This window comes from Microcaecilia unicolor, chromosome 3 (assembly GCF_901765095.1).
Source record: "Microcaecilia unicolor chromosome 3, aMicUni1.1, whole genome shotgun sequence".
In the NCBI taxonomy this organism is placed as follows: Eukaryota; Metazoa; Chordata; class Amphibia; order Gymnophiona; family Siphonopidae; genus Microcaecilia; species Microcaecilia unicolor.
The window spans coordinates 335972242-335989624 of record NC_044033.1 but is presented as its reverse complement, the minus strand read 5'-3'; the positions used below and the strand labels follow the sequence as shown (position 1 = coordinate 335989624).

Here is a 17383-nt window from a genome sequence, read left to right as displayed (position 1 = left end):
CAAAAGGCACCAGACCCAAACACACAGATACAGACAACAACCAGAATAAGGGAACCTACGCAGAGAGGCAACCCAAGCTGTGCTACACAGCTTAAATGAAGGAGCAGCCTTTACAGGATCCAAACAAGAGCTACAGCAAGAATAGGGTAAAAGGAAAACCACATAGAAAGACAGCAAGAACTACATAGCTAGGTAAGGAGCAGTCCTCAGTAGGAGCAAACAGCAGGTAAAGGGTTAGGGCAGGCCACACAGAGACACTACTTCAAGCTACACAATTCAGCAGTGCTCACAAGAACCAAGCAACAGTACAGCAGATAAAGGGTTAAGGCAGGCTACACAGCTCAGACAAGGAGCAGTGCTAACAAAACCAAGCAACAGATACAGCAGGAAAAAGTGTTGAGAGACTGCTCAAGCAACACAGCTTAGACAAGGAACAGTCCTCAAAAGATACAGCAGGTAAAGACTTAATAGAGAAACCCAAATGAAGTAAGCTCCCACGACTCACCCAGCAGGAAAGTGAAAGGCAAGGCACACAGGGGAAGCAGGGTACACAGAGAAGCTGAACACAGCAAAGCAATCAGAGTGAGCAGACTTCTACAGATTCAAAGAACCAATACAAAGAGAATAATGGCAACCATACAAAAGAGAATATACTGTGCAACATGCACAAAGTATGCAGAAGCAAGGTAAGCTCACAGCTGAAGGAGATAACACTAGAGCATCCCATGCAGTCAGAGGTATGCTTAAATAGGATTTGGCATCTGATATCAACTACCTCAGACGTCAGCCCAATCCCTGACATGTCCAATCAGGAGCGAGAAACAGTCACTACCCTTCCTGTCCCAGTAGGATCATAACACTTTCTCATTATCTTTGGTGATCATGAGCCTTTCAGGTACCCATCTATCACAGGACACTTCTATTCACAAAGATTTTTTCCCTCAATGCAACTTTTCCATTGTAAGGAGGTTGGAGGGTCTAAGCAGGTCAGGAGGAGGTATGGGGCCAGACTACATTCCCACAAGGCCCTGAGAGAAGGGATCGGGGGGGGGGGGGGGGGGGTAGGTCCCAAACACCTGGTATGGCCCCCACGTGGAAGGGCTGGGGGAAAAGGACTGGAAGAGCAGCTGCTGTGGCAGACGAGGACCAGAAGGGGGAGCAGGGATGACAAAGCTCAATTCCCTTGGGTTAGAAATCAGTACAAGATTCCTTCCACCTGGGAGGGGGAGGAGGTCTCCAACCAACAGGCCTAGCAGAGAAGCAGAGTTAATGGAGTGCTTGGAGGAAGGAGAGTCTGGAGGGACAAGCACACCAGGTTTGGAGGAGCCGGTTGACATGGACTGTAATTGTACTTTGGGGCAGAGTTGCAGGGACTGAAGGCAGGGTGGTCACAGAGTCAATAGCTGTGTGTGGGCGGTGTACTGCCATTCTGCAACCCCCACCCAAGTGGAAAGACTTTTAAAACTGAAACCCAGGCTGTTGAAACTGGGGGGAGAACTTGGATTTTAAAGGGAAGTTTTTTTTCTTGTTGCTTTGTTTTGAAACTGAATGGGACTTTAACCCCCTTGAACTGAGATTTGTGGAGGAGGGGAAATAAACTGTTTGGAACTAAAAGCTGTGTTGTCTGGAAGGACTTTGTTTGTGGACTGCTGAAGGGAGCCTACCACCCCCTGAAGGTTTGCTACCGGGATTACAGTTATTACACCATGGATGAGTTGTGTCTCGCCTTTTCTTTTGGTCTAGGATCCCCAATGGTAAAACCCAGTGAGCTATTTTTACGCAGTTGCATGTTCCTTTTCTGACTGAACCTTTATCACATTCAGAACTTCTAAATAGTTTCTATCTTGTATGAATCACTTCAAACCATTGCATGTCCATTCTGAACATTTAAATGTTTTAAGAAAACCGAACAGAGAGCAATCATAATACCCACACAGTAAAGCATTTTAAAATTATTTAAAAAGATATAAAGGAACTCGTGTAAGTCATTTTATGTCACTATAAGTTGCTTTGTGATTGAAATATTTATCACATTTAAATGGTTTAAGCCTCATAAGAATCACCATATAACCTTTGCAGCTGGACTTTGTTTTTGATGCAAACAATTAATAGTTTTCCTCCCTATGAATAATTTTATGCATTTGCAAATGGACATGTTCACAAAAACATCACATTCAGAGCATTTTGAATCCTTTTTTTCCCCCATCACTATATGCCATTCCAGCTAAACTTCACTTACGAGACATTTATATATTTAAGATAACTGGGTTTTTTTTATACAAGTCATTTCATGCCATGAAGCTCAACTTTCTTTTAAAAATATTCATGGTATTCCGAACACTGAAATGGTTTATCTCTTGTACGATTAATTTTATGCTGGTTCCCATCTCAGCTTGCTTTTTGATACATTTAAAACATTCTAAACATTTAAATGATGTCCCAGGTAAGCCATTTTATGCAGGTCCTGTTCTGGCTGAAACTCAGCACATTCAGAACATTTAAATGGTTTGTCTTCTGTATGAATCATTTCATTGCAGTTTTAGCTTAGCTTTACGTTTCAAACATACATTCTGTTGCACATCAGTTTTGCTTTTAAACAATTTATTTATATTCAGGAGTTTTAAATTGTTTCTCTCCCACATGAATCCTTTCATGGCCTTTTCAGCTCAGTCGTTCCTTTTGAAACATTTATCACATTCTGAACACTCATTGGTTTCTCTCCTGTATGAATCATTACATGCAGTTTCAGGTCATCCTTTCTTTTGAAACATTTATCACACTCTAAACATTTAAATGGTTTCTCTCCTGTATGTGTTATTTTGTGCCGTTTCATGTCAGCCTTCCTTTTGAACCATTTCTCACACTCTGAACATTTTAAATGGTTTCTCTCTTGTATGACTCACTTTCATGCCATCGCATCTCACGCTTGCTTTTAAAACATTTAACACATTGAGAACATTTAAAGGGTTTCTCTCCTGCGTGAACCCTTTTATGATTCTGCAGATAGGCCTTCTTTTTGAAAACATTTATCACATTCTGAACATTTAAAAGGTTTTTCTCTTGATATGAGTCACTTCATTCCATTGCAGCTCTCTCTGGTTTTCAAACATTATCACACTTAGAATATTTAAATGGTTTGTCTCCCGTCTGTGAGTCATTTTCATGCAATTGCCGAATGGTTTTGCTTTTGAAACATTTATCACATGAAAACATTTCAATGGTTTATATCCTGTGTGAGCCATTTTATGAAGTTGAAGGTTCCTTTTCTCACTGAAACATTTATCACATTCAGAACTTTTAACTCGTTTTTCACAGACTCCAGAATATCCGTATGGTTTGTTTGTGCCTAACTTGACAGTCATGAACCTCAGTTCTAAACCTGCTTATGTGGTGGTGCTCAATAAATTGAGTCTGTGGCAAAGGTTTCCCAAGTATCAGCACTTTTATAATGTCTCTCAACTTTCAGTCTTCCAGGTTGTACAAGTTTTGGGCAGTAGCTGCAGTTCTCTCTTCTCTGTTTAGTCTTATCCTTTCTGGGCTAAAGCCTTCACATGGTTGGTAGTATGCTACTGGTACCCTCATCACAGTCAGCTGACGGATCTGGCTGTCTCTGGCAGGGTCTCTGTGTTCCATTCCTCTTTCTGCTGCTCATTGCACATTCTCATTCTTTTACTACTATCCTAAATCCATCATCTGTTGGACTAAAAAAAAACTAAGAGTATGATATTAATTTTACAGTTAGGAAAGGCCATACTTAAGGCAGGCGGCCGCAGGAGGGGGCAGGCGTGAGGAGGTTGTGCTCCTGTCCCCAAACAATCCACTGGACCAGCGGGTGGGATACAGGTTAGAAAGAGGGGTGGAGGGGGCTAGGGAGGGGAATGTGGGGGTTTTGTCACTGAGGGCAGGAGGGGGCTTCTCCTGCCTGCTTAAATGCTTTGAACGATCGGGCCCTAAGTGTTCAGTTACAAACTTGATACGCACATACATATTTTGATGAATGAAATATTTTATTTTTTTATTTATCTTTAGTTACATTTGTACCCCGCGCTTTTCCCACTCATGGCAGGCTCCAATGCGACTACACATAGAGGTACTTATTTTGTACCTGGGGCAATGGAGGGTTAAGTGACTTGCCCAGAGTCACAAGGAGCTGTGCCTGAAGTGGGAATCGAACTCAGTTCCTCAGGTCCCCAGGACCAGAGTCCACCACCCTAACCACTAGGCCACTCCTCCACTCCACTCCACAAATATGCCCAAATGGTGTGTGTAACTACCCAATATTCTGCCTATGCACTATTCTGAAAATATCCTCTTACCTTACATAGGGAGGAAATTTGGTTTTCCCTGATAACGTTTTTTTCCTTTAGATCCTCCAGAACAGTTCAGATGAGTGAGTTCTGCACGCCCTACCAGCAGCTGAAGACTGAGAATACACTAGCCTCAAATAAGCAAATGCTTACGCCAGTATCTTAATAACAAAGCTAGATGAGTGGGTCCCTAAGTGTTCCATCATAGTCCTCAGAATCAAGTCACTAACAACAGAAACAGTTCGTGCGTCACTTTTTTTTTTTTTTTTTTTTTCAAACGTGCCCAGTTCATGCTCAATTTCATTTTTGTTTTCTGCCGCCAATCCGCATGCGCCCAGACGACCATTTTATGTAATGGAATCACGTGTCAACAGAACAAACAACCCTGGGTTGGTTCTGAACTGCTCTGGAGGAATTAAATAAAATAAACCTAAGAGCACAAGGTCTCCTTGCCTTAGAATTCCTCCTGAGCAGTTCAGTATGAGTGGCAAATACTGTCGTAGTGGACTCTTCATCCAAAGACTGCACCCGTCTTGCCTGCACATCCAAAGTATAATGCCTCATAAACTATCAAAGACGCCCAGGTGATGGCCTTACACATTTCTAGAGATGCCACCAGATTACTTTCTGCAAAGGAAGAAGCTTACACCTCCAGATGCATGCATGTTAAGAACTTCTGACACCAGACACCCCAACTCGTGGGTTCACAAGAAGTTGGCCACAACACTGCCATTCTCATTTCCGCTACACCACCGCCAGGCAGCTGCCTCCCTGGGTTTGCAGCAGCGGCAGCAGTGGTAAAAGTAACAAGCAAGCCACGCAGGTCCCTCTCCCTACACTCAACGCTGATAGTTCTGCTAGACCTGCCCCCCCCCCCCCCCCCCCCCCCCCCCCCCGATGTAACTTTCCTATTTCGGAGGGGTGAAACAGGCAGAACAGGTACTACACTACTACTACTTAACATTTCTAGAGGTACATGCAGTTACATTACCTTATCTAACAGCGATATAGCGGAATGCAATTCCAGTTCAAATATGGGACTATTCCTTGTTATATAACATGTTCCGTTAAAGCCTTAAAAACGTATTTGTCTGAGAGATATGCTATTACTGTAATTTTTACTTTGATTGTAATTCCTGGTATGCCCAGTTCTTTTTTTACTATAAGTTGCGGCTGAACTCTCTTGGGTTATGCTGTGATTCAAAAGAAAATAAGTAATGTAATGTAAACTATCAGTGTTACGTGCAAGGTTAGAGACTCAAGTAGCTTACTGATACTTTTGCCGCTGCCGCTGATGACTACACAGAAAAACAGCTAGAGTTTTGGAGGGATTGACACAGAGATGAAGAGGAAGTGCTGTACAGCAAGGGGACAGAGAGGGAGAGTTAGAAGAGGCTTAATGGCAAGGGGCACAGAGAAAGAGGGAGAAAGGCTGGATGGGAAGCGGCAGAGTGAAAAGGGTACAAGGCAGGGGACACAGAGAGAGGGAGAAAAGGCAGCGTGGCAGAGGGCACAGAGAGATAAAGAGAGCGTGAACAGGCTGCATGGCAAGAGGCACAGAAAGAGAGAGAGAAGATACTGCATAGCAAAAGGCACAGAGAAATTGAGAAGAGGCTGCATGGCAAGCTGCAGAGAAGGTATGAAGGTGGCAGACCTCATGCGTCACCTGGATAGGATTTTAGATATGTGCTGGGGAAGAGCTGTCCTTGATATGTGTGGGTACCAATGACACAGGAAAATGTGGGAGGGAGGTTTCTGGAAGCCAAGAGTCTAGATCCTCAAGGGTAGCATTTCGGAAAGGGGAGCTTGTTCCGAAAGGATGGACTCCACTTTAACTGGGATGAAATCAGGCTGCCGGCCACTAAACATTTAAAAAGGAGATACAGCAGCTTTTAAACTAAAATGTGTGTGGGGCGGGGGGGGGGGGGGGGGGGGGGGGAGCCAACAGACGCCCAGGAGTGCAAGATCTGGTGTGGAGTATCCTTCATGGATACTACTGAAATAGGACATTTAGGAAATCCCAATAGAGAGGTTTCAACAATGATGAAAGCCAGGAATATTTATTTATTTATTTGGATTTTGCTCACACGGTACACTGGGTATTTCCCTGCCCCTACAGGGTTCACAATCTAATCTGGAGGTTAAGGCCCAGATGCACAAAACTTTAACGACCCTTTATCGAAGAAATTGCCAACCGTTGCATGTACTAAAGCCCATTTTTCGAGGACCGTAGCAGCTAACGAAAATGGAATGCAGATGAGCAATTAGTGTAGAAACCCTTTTGAAATGACATGCACTAACGTTTTCCGATTGGTTTAACGAAGGAAAACGCCGAGAAATCTAACGAGAGGTCTGTACCTCTCGTTAGGGCTCTCCGGCTAAAAAAACTGATGTAGAACTAAAAAAAAAAAAAAGAACAAGGGGGGTGAAAACACACGCCAGGGGTGTCCTTTATTGACGCCCCAGGTCGCCGCTGCTCCCCGCTCCCTCTGCAAGCAATCCAGAAGTTAAAAAATAAAGGACCGGGAGGGGACAAAGGCGCTCGTCAGGAGCGTCCTGTTTGAACGGCCTTGCTCCCCCCCACCCCGTCCGAGGTCGCCGCTGCTCCCCGCATTATAAATTTAAAAAGCAAAACAAAGAAATCTTTACTTTAGAAGCCCCGGCCGGCCCCCTCCATTCTTCTCTAATCTTACTGTCAACCCCACAGCTCTGCCTCCTGACACCCTCCGCCACTGTGACCCGCATCCTCAGTGGGTCGTCGCTCGCCATTCCCCCCCTCCCCTCTTACCGGGCCCGGCAGTGCCTCTCAGCTCTATGTGCAAGGACGTCAGACGGGAGCGCGGCCCAAAAGGAGAAGAAACGCGAAGGAAGAATGGGCGAAGGACAGAGGCGTCAGCTGATCTTCTTGCCCGTGCAGCGCCTTCACATAGAGGTGAGAGGCGCTGCACGGGCCCGGTAAGAGGGAGGGGGGCCCGATGGAGGGGGGAATGGCGGCGACGACCCGCGGAGGAGGCGGGGCACAGGGCGGAGGGTATCAGGAGGCGGAGCTGTGGGGTTGACAGAAGAGTAGAGAGGAATGGAGGGGGGCCGGCCGGGGCTTCTAAAGTAAGGATTTCTTCGTTTTGCTTTTTAAATTTATAATGCGGGGAGCAGCGGCGACCTCGGATGGGGGTGGGGGTGGGGGCAAGGCCGTTCAAACAGGACGCTCCTGACGAGGGCCTTTGCCCCCTCCCGGTCCTTTTTTGACTTTTGTTTTATTTTGGGAGCCACGTGTTTGTTTGTTTTTGTTTTGACAGTGGCATGCGCAGAGCAGCCAGCATAATGCTTGGCTGCTCTGCACATGCTTTAGGGGCCCTTTTACCGACGGGGATTACGAACGTATGATACCTTGTACTTTTCAATACCGCACGAACATTTCTGAGCTGTTTTTTTTACTGCATTCTTCATTTTTTAAAATCGCTAAGTACTTTTACGATTTTGATTTTTTTACGTTTGGTTGATGCATCTGGGATCTAAGTGACATGCCCAATATCACAAGGACCAGCAGTGGGATTTAAACTGGCCACCTCTAGATGTCAAGGCCAGGGCTCTAACTACTAGGCCACTCCTCCACTCCACTTACCACTCAAAGGAAGAGCAGAGTAAAGGATGCACATTATCCCTATCAACTTCTAAGCAGATTGCATATGTAAGGAAAAAACACAATTTGAACTGTCTGTATACAAATGCTAGAAGCCTGAAAAATAAGATGGAAGGGTATATAGTGTTCTTCTCTCAGTATTTCTCTGTCTTTTTTTACCTTAACTGCTAAACATATTATTGTGACAACACAGGTACATAAGTATATAAGTACTGCCACACTGGGACAGACCAAAGGTCCATCAAGCCCAGCATCCTGTTTCCAACAGTGGACAATCCAGGTCACAAGTACCTGGCCAAGATCCCGAAAAAGTTCAATACATTTTATGCTGCTTATCCCAGAAATAAGCAGTGGATATTCCCCAAGTCATTTTAATAATGGACTTTTCCTTTAGGAAACCGTCAAAACCTTTTTAAAACTCTGCTAAGCTAACCGCCTTTACACATTCTCTAGCAACGAATTCCAGAGTTTAATTACAAGTTGTGTGAAGAAAACTTTTCTCCGATTCGTATTAAATTTACTCCTTTGTATCTTCAACGCATGCCCCCTAGTCCTAATATTTTTGGAAAGAGTAAACAAACAATTCATGTCTACCCATTCCACTCCACTCATTATTTTATATACCTCTCTCATATCTCCCCTCAGCTGTCTTTTCTCCAAGCTGAAGAGCTCTAGCTGCTTCAGCCTTTCCTCATAGGGAAGTAGTCTCATCCCCTTTATCATTTTTGTCACCCTTCTCTGTACCTTTTCTAATTCCACTATATCTTTTTTGAGATGCAGTGACCAGAATTGAATACAATAGTCAAGATGTGGTCGCACTATGGACCAATACAAAGGCATTATAGCGTCCTCACTTTTGTTTTCCATTCCTTTCCTAATAATACCTAACATTCTATTTGCTTTCTTAGCCGCCACAGCACACTAAGCAGTGGGTTTCAGCATATCATCAACAACAACAACGAGATCCCTTTCTTGGTCGGTGACTCCTAACGTGGAACCTTGCATGATGTAGCTGTAATTCGGGTTCCTCTTTCCCACATGCATCACTTTGCACTTGCTCACATTAAACGCTATCTGCCATTTAGATGCCCAGTCTCATATGATCCTCTTGTAATTTTTCACAATCCTCTCGCAAATTAACAACTTTTAATAACTTTGTGTCGTCGGCAAATTTAATTACCTCACTAGTTACTCCCGTCTCTAGATCATTTATAAATATGTTAAAAAGCAGCGGTCCCAGCACAGGCCCCTGGGGAACCCCACTATCTACCTTTCTTCATTGAGAATACTGACCATTTAACCCTATGTTTTCTATCCTTTAACCAGTTTTTAAATTGTCATGGCTATAAAGTAGGTGACTCACTCTTCTTTCAGGGGTCCTTTTACTAAGGTGTGCTAAAAAATGGGCTGCGCATGTTTTGGGCTCATGTAGATCCATTTTTCAACGTGCCTGAAAAAAGGCCTTTTTAAAATTTTTGCTGAAAATGGACGTGTGGCAAAATAAAAATTGCCGAGCGCCCATTTTGGGTCTGAGACCTTACCGCCAGCCATTGACTTAGCAGTAAGGTCTCTTGTGTTAACTGTGTAGTAATCACCTATGTGCATCAAGTCGGAGTTACTGCCTGATTTTCACCACACACCAGAAAATAACATATATTTTCTGGTGCGTGTAGCGGACGCAGGTCAAAAATGAAACTACCACACGGGCCACACGGTAGCTGGGTGGCAACTCCAAATTGACACGCGTTGGGCGCATGTAGGCGCCTATGAGGCTTAGTAAAAGGGCCCCTCAGTGTCTAACTGTTGCTCCTGCCCTCCCATTGGCAGCTGCAGGCAGGAAGTGCCTCAAACCTTGGTTACAGCCAAGGAGGTTATATTGAGAACAGGAGACGGTATTGAAAAGTTGAAGCCAATTAGGTTAATCTCCCTTTCCATCTTCTCCATGCTGCTGTCACCCCCATTCACTCAAAACAAAAGCCGGGGGCGGGGGGGGGGGGGGGGGGGGGGGGACGCTTAAGCACAGACACTGAATGGACGTGAATAAATTGCTCCACAGGTTTCTCCCTTAAATCATCAGAAATATAGTGAACCAGGTAAACTATCCAGCTCATCTCGACATATTTCCATAATGAAAATATCATCGCAGCGGCAGAACAAAATTGATGCTGCGTTCACAGTGGGATCTAAAAATAAACGTTCTAAACTGGACCCAGCTTCCTATCCTTATAAGAGTAATGAAGACAAAGATAGCGCCGGTCCTGCACTCGATATTGCCGCATGTTTACAAGAAATTCTACACCTACTCACAGAAAATATGATTGTGATAAAAGATGAAATCAATTCAATCATAATTTCTCACATATGAAAAGCCGTATTACAAAAGTTGAGGCAAGAGTCAGTGATATCAAAGTCAAAATGACTTAGCACCGCAAGCTTCACAAAATAGTTAATGACTTTGTGCTCTGGAAGATCACGGAAATAAGAATAGATGTAATAATATCAGGTTATTGGGTATCCTGGAGGGTGCTGAGAGCGAAGATCTTATGGATTTTGTAACAACACTTACTGTATTCCTAAGCTTAGCAGAGAGATTAAATGAATTCTTTGCTTCAGACTTCACCAAAGATACCGGTGCCAGAAATGGTATTCAAAGCTGATGAGTCAAGAGAAACTGAATGAAATCTCTACAAATCTGGAAGATGTAATGGCGCAATTTGACAAATTGAAAAGTAGCAAATCGCCTGGACGGTATTCATCCCAGAGTACTGAAAAGAATTGAAAAATGAACTTGTGAAACTATTGTTAGTAATTTATCTTTAAAACAAGAATGGTACCAGAAGATTGGAGGGTGGCCAATGTAACGCCAATTTTTTTTTAAAAGGCTCCAGAGGTAATCCGGGAAATTATAGACCCGTGAGACTGATGTCGGTGCCTTAATGGGCTCTGCTGGAATTGCCACATGGGAACTGCTAGCGTAACTTCATAAAAGAGGCCATTAATCTTTTGTCTTTCAACGTCAGAGGTTTATCACATCCAATTAAAAGGAAAAAGCTTCTTTTATACTCAAAAAAATTTAAACCTTCTATAGTATTTTTGCAGGAGAACTATCTATCAGCAATTGAAGCTCAAACTTAAACAAGACTGGGTTCAAGAATGTTATTATTCATCAGCGGCTGGTAAGAAAAATGGAGTAATTATATTATTGGCTAAATCATTACAATATTCAGTATTATCTCACATGCATGACTCAGATAGCTGTTGGGTTTTGACAGTATTGCAAACTGCACAGAAGAAATTTGCCTTAAAGGGTCCTTTTACTAAGGTGCGCCGAAAAGTGGCCTGTGCTGTGCTGGTGTAGATGGATGTTTTGGACATATGCAGGTCCATTTTTCAGCACGCCTGCAAAAAAGGCCTTGGGGGGGGGGGGGGATTGGATGTGTGACAAAATTAAAACCAGCGTGCGTCCATTTTGAGCCTGAGACCTTACCACTACCCAATGACTTAGCGGTAAGGTCTCACGTGTTAACCGGGCGGTAATCATCAGCGTGTGTACACTGCCAATTTCTGCTGGGTAAGTGGAACGCAGTAGAAAATTTCAACTGCCTGTTTTGGATGCGCATAAAAAATGGAATTACCACCCGGGGCACGTGGTAGCCAGGCGGAAGTTCCAATTTGACGCACGTAGGCACCTATACATCTTAGTAAAAGGTCCCCTAAGGGTCCTGTTTAGTAAGCCGCGCTGTAGGTGCACTAGAGTTTTTAGCACTCGCTAATGCTAAAAACACCCATGGCATTAGCATGCGCTAACTTTTGTGCGCGCTAAAAATCCAAGCGCACCTTAGTAAACAGGGCCCTGATTTTTTTCCACTTAATGTTTATTGTATGCAAGACAATTTGATATCTGTTGGTGTAAAAATGTCATAAAATATTTAGGCTTGACATTTAAATCCACTCTACTGGAAACCCTACAAGAAAATATGGACAGAGTACTTCACTTAATTAAGAATCTTTGTCTCAGATGTTTGCCCCACTGTTCCTATCATGGTGGGGCAAACTGGAGGCAGTGAAGATGATGACTGTTCCACAAATATTTTATTTGTTAAATATGCTACCACTACAATTTCCTACATTATTTTTCACAAAAATAAATAAGCTCTTAATGGCTTTTATATGGAATAATAAACCCCTCGCATAGCTCTTGAAAAATTAAGATCACCTAAAGCTAAGGGTGGTGTAAAATTTCCAGATTTTGAATTGTACAATAAGGCTCCTACTACAGGCAACATCATAGTGATCTATAGATGTACTAGACGATTCTGTCCCTTTACAGTTGCCTATAGAACAACAGTTATCTCATCCTATTCCAATCTTAAATAGAATAGCTAATACCTATATTACACCAGATACTGAGGGGTCCTTTTACAAAGTGGCGGTAAGCCCAACGCGGGCTTACCACTCGCTAAAACGGAAGTACTGCCGGCCTACCACAGCAGCCTTTAGATTGTAAGCCCCTTTGAGCAGGGACTGTCCTTCTTTGTTAAATTGTACAGTGCTGCGTAACCCTGGTAGCGCTCTAGAAATGTTAAGTAGTAGTAGTAGTAGTTCTCACCCCCAGCGTGTGCCATTTCTGGCACTATAAACATATTTTAATTTTTTTAGCGTAGGTGTGTACCCGGCCATTACTGCCGGGTTAGCATGGGAGCCCTTGCCACCACCTCAATGGGTGGTGGTAAGTGCTCCCCCCCCCCCCCCCCCCCCCCCCGAAATGGGCGCATGACAAGTGCTTCACTTGTTGCACAGCCATTTCTTTAAAAAAAGGCCTTTTACCTGCTGTAGCAACAGGGGGCCTTGGCACGTGTCAAAAACACGCACCGATGCCAGCGCAGGCCCCCTTTTGCCGCAGCATCAATAAAAAGTCCCCCCAGGAAATAATATTGTGCATTGCACTCTATTAACCACCAATCAGCTAGCTAAACATCAGAAAAATCCAGTTTTAACTACAATCAAAATGAATTCATCTCCCTATCATTAAGGGTCCTGTTTACTAAGGCACATTAGCATTTGTAACGCATCTACAGTTAGCGTGCGCGCTAACCAAGTAGGCGCCTATAGGGATATTGTAGGTGTGTACATGGTTAATGCGCGTTAAAGACGCTAACACGCCTTAGTAAACAGGGCCCTTAATAACTTATGACTCACACGGTTTGATACCTTTTAGCAAACTACAGACACTATTTTCATTACCTAATAACCAATGTCTTACCTGACGCTTTTGCTGTAGGTAATTCAGCATCTCATTATGATGAAATTCTTATATCTCATGTTAGATACAATAATACTGTACTTCAGAATATATGGCAAACTGAATTATCTGTCTCTTTAACTGAATGTCTTTATTTTGGGCTAAGGTAAATAAACCTCTTGCATCTGCTCCAATATTACAAACTTATTTTTTATTATGCACAATTTAATATGGTCCCCAGTTAAACAACACAGAATTAGTTACATATTATCTAATCTGTGTTGGTCATGCAACTCAGCTATAGGTAAAATGGAACATATGTTATTTTCATGTCCTAATCTACATATGTATTGGAACCTTATATGGAATAGGATTTCATTGGTATGGACTATTCATCCTTCGTTCTACTTGTTTTGAGAAGATTTTATCTCTAGAATATTGTAAACTCATAGTAACATAGTAAGTGACGGCCCATTCAGTCTGCCCAACAGTCACATTCATTATCAATTCAAAATTTAAATCAACAATGAACGTGATATATACTTGATCACGGTCTTTCTTTGGTGTTTCTGGGACACAGACCATAGAAGTCTGCTCGGCTCTGTCCTTTATGTCTTACTATTAATTCAAGATTATTTTGAGCTACCTGATAAACCTTTTTCCTCCATATTTTGAATATCTAGCTTAAATCACTAAGGAGTCCTTTTACAAAGTCACGGTAAAAACTAGCCTGCCATAGCTTGGGCGCATTTTTTAGGCGCACAGGTCCACTTTTATTTGTTTTAATGGACCCGCACTAATATTAAAACTAGCGTACGCCTATTTACAGCCTGAGCGTTAAGGGCTCAGGCACTACCCACACATAACCACACAGCGTGCACTAACATGAGCATCTGACAGTTACTCCTGGGAACGCCTCCCGCAGTAGAAAATTATTTTCTACCGCGGGATTCGGCGCACACCAAACTCGGAATTACCACTGGGTGCACGCACTACCCTGGGCAGCAGTGCCAATTCGGTATGTGCTCCCACTCCTTTGTAAAACGGTCCCTAAACTTTTAATTACATTTCTTCCTAACTCACATTTTACTGGTCTAACATTATATGATGTATTTTACTTTCTGTTAATATATTTAAACATGTTCATGCTTTTCTAATTGTTATGTAAGCCACATTGAACCGGAGTTCTAATGCGGGATATAAATGTCATTCATTCATACATAAATAAATAAATATATTAACTGCTATAGTTTTAAGAGACGTATGTCTTATGTAAAAGTATGAAGCCAAAGTAGCAGAAAAACTAACAGAGCTAGATACTTCATTAAAGTGTGGGACCCAATAACTCTTATGTAAAAATGCAAAACTTCCACAGATTCTATAAATCAGCTCACTGTTTACTACCAGTGCGTTGTTCCAATTGTGTTTAAGGTGCATTTGATTATTACACAAGACTTGTGAAGAAGAACATTTGAATTCATCCTTTTCTAAGACTTCTAAGGCAGGCTGTGTGGCCGAAACACAATTCGTGTCATGTCTTGGGAAGTTTTATTAAAGCTGCATCTATTCATCTAGTTATTTGCTTTTTTGGAGTCACTTTCGCTGTGTTTTCTACTTGTGTACCTTGCGAGGGACTTTGTTCTTCTGTCTTTTGTTGATAGATGTGTGGAGAACATTACATCCGGGAGAAAGGGATTATATGCACCTCTCTCGAGCACATTCCATTCAAGCTAGGATGATAATCTTTTGATTTCCAGGGAACTTTTTTCCACTACGTCCAAGGCTACTGCACATTCCTCCGAGACAAGATATGACAGACTTAACATAAAAATGATGCACAGACTTACAAAGACTGAATGACTTCCATAATCTTCCAATATTAATTGGAAGAATCCCAAGTCTTACTATAAATGCAGACTTAAGAGAATGCCAGCTCTGAATATTATACTGTACTTATTTAACACAACTATTTTAAATGGGGAAGGCAGACTCACCGCTTTGTCAAAAATACCAATTAGACACAATGCTTCTAGAGATCACCGATACTATACTTGGAGAAGATATTACAATTGCCTTTAACAATTTCTCCAGTGGGAATGCTTTTGGATCGATGTGAGGTTTTTGCGTTGCAGGACAGGAGAGGTCACCAACTAATTTGGAAAGCAGGGATTGTAGGTAAAAAAAAAAAAAAAAAGGAGTTTGGACAGTACCAGAAGTACCCTCATATTGGGTGTGCCATAATAAATTTCACACTTTGATGTTGTTGGAAAAAAGTGTGACTAGGACATCCTTTAAGCCTAAGAAAGCTTTCTAATTGATATTGGACAGATATATACAGTCTTGTCATCTAAAGCTGATAGCTCTTTGAGGAGGATTAGGGATCTTGATATGGGCCTTCAACAATTAGGGAAAATTTTATTTTATCTTTTTTTTTCTTTCCTCTCATCATTTATTCTGCCATTTTCAGAGGGACATAAGAACACAGACCTTCTGATACTGCATTAATAGTTGTGCATGGGTGGTACCTGGGATGGGGAGGGGGAGTGGAAATTCTATTCAAAATTATCCTTTGATAATTGTTGATTATTTTGTCATCATTAAAAATGATTTAAAAATAAAAAAAAGGTAAATTTTATACTTGCCTGTTAGAGGTGAAAGAGTCTGTTCAGAGGTCTCTAATTCAGGATGATCTATGAAGGGGAGATCTTGCTCTTGTTTAATGCTCGATGAGAACGTAGAGGTTACAACTGGAAGAACTGTTATATGAAAACAAACATATATATGCATATTTCAGTGAGCCCTGATTATCTTATATTAGAAAACAGGTTTTAAGTTTCCACATCTTTGATTTGATGACCCGTCTCCTTTGATCTGAAAATACAAAGCCCTTTAACTCCAAAACAATTACTCTTCCCTACAATTCACTATGTTGTGCAAAACATTTCTTGGGGGTCCAAAAATGAACTGGGTCACCCCATTTTTGTATATCTTACACTAGCTTCTTTATTTAAATTAATTTTGTTGGTTTTTAAAATACCGAATAGGATGGCTCCAGCCTGTAAGAACCATTTGGTGACTTTAGATACTCCTTGAAGAGATTTGCTTTCTTTAGATGATATTCAATTTCCATCATTAAAATGTAATGTGTATGTGATACAAAGTCTCTTCAACATAACCCTTGTGATCTCAGTAGTGATTAAATGCAGTCGCATAGCGTTACTTAACTGGCAGCAAATTTGCTTGTAGAGAGAACCTCCGCCTACAAGATACGAAACCTGGCCATGTCAGCGGAGGCTCTCTCTACAAGCAAATTTGCTGCCAGTTAAGTAACGCTATGCGACTGCATTTAATCACTACTGAGATCATAAGGGTTATGTTGAAGAGACTTTAAATAAAAGGTTTACATTTTTTAAATTATACAATAATATACAATATTTAACTACAAGAAGTGGTCATCTTAAGGACTTTGTATTCAAAAATACTGTGGATGAATGACGAATTGCACATCACTGCCTAATGATCAGTTCAACAAGCAGGCTTGACGCATTAAATTCTGATGATCCCAGTACATAATTATAAACATTATGAAGACATCATTGTAAATTAACAGTTCTATGACTACTCTGCTAGTTTATGTCAGGACAATATTACTATGCTTGGGACTGATTGCTAGCAGATATAGATTTTATAGTGGTCCCTGACTGTTTGAACATTAACCTGTCCCCCCTAGTTGATAAATTGACAGCATTCCCTCACTAGGAACCAATGTAAACATTCCAAATAGCTGTGATCATTGCCTTGTCAATCTAAATATTAAATAAACAGCAACTGTAGTCCTACCATATACCTTTTTAAAATCTCAACACAGAGAACAATGCAGTAGTCTAAGACACACACACACAAATGTACAACCGTTCGCACAAGATCATCTGTTCCAGCAGCTCGTAATGGAACCCAGGCAGGATGAGGCCATAGTTGACTTAGAGGCATATTTTCAAAGCACTTTGGGAGGCTAAGTTCCATAGGTTTCTATGGAACTTTGGGAGGCTAAGTGCTTTGAAAATGAGCCTCTTAGTGTTTACAAACGGGGAAAGTTCTAACATTAAAGTGGGTAAGCATCTTGTAGTGTGGTTCAATATTAAAACAGATGCACAGAGGGTTTATTCAAAAGTGAAGGTTCTAGACTCCAAAGAA

The 17383-nt window shown here is 41.9% G+C and overlaps 1 protein-coding gene across 1 annotated transcript in view; it reads right to left on the bottom strand.

Annotated features, from left to right (window-relative positions):
- Positions 1-1984: 1984 nt before the first annotated feature.
- The window catches only part of LOC115466875 (zinc finger protein 398-like), a 45327-nt gene continuing 29928 nt past the window's right edge, over positions 1985-17383 (bottom strand). Inside the window, exons 6-7 of the mRNA XM_030198447.1 lie at positions 15832-15945; positions 1985-3693 (exon numbers count right to left, since the gene is read on the bottom strand). Coding sequence (XP_030054307.1) covers positions 3662-3693; positions 15832-15945 — 146 coding nt within the window. The 3' untranslated portion in view covers positions 1985-3661. The remainder of the gene's footprint in view (positions 3694-15831; positions 15946-17383) is intronic.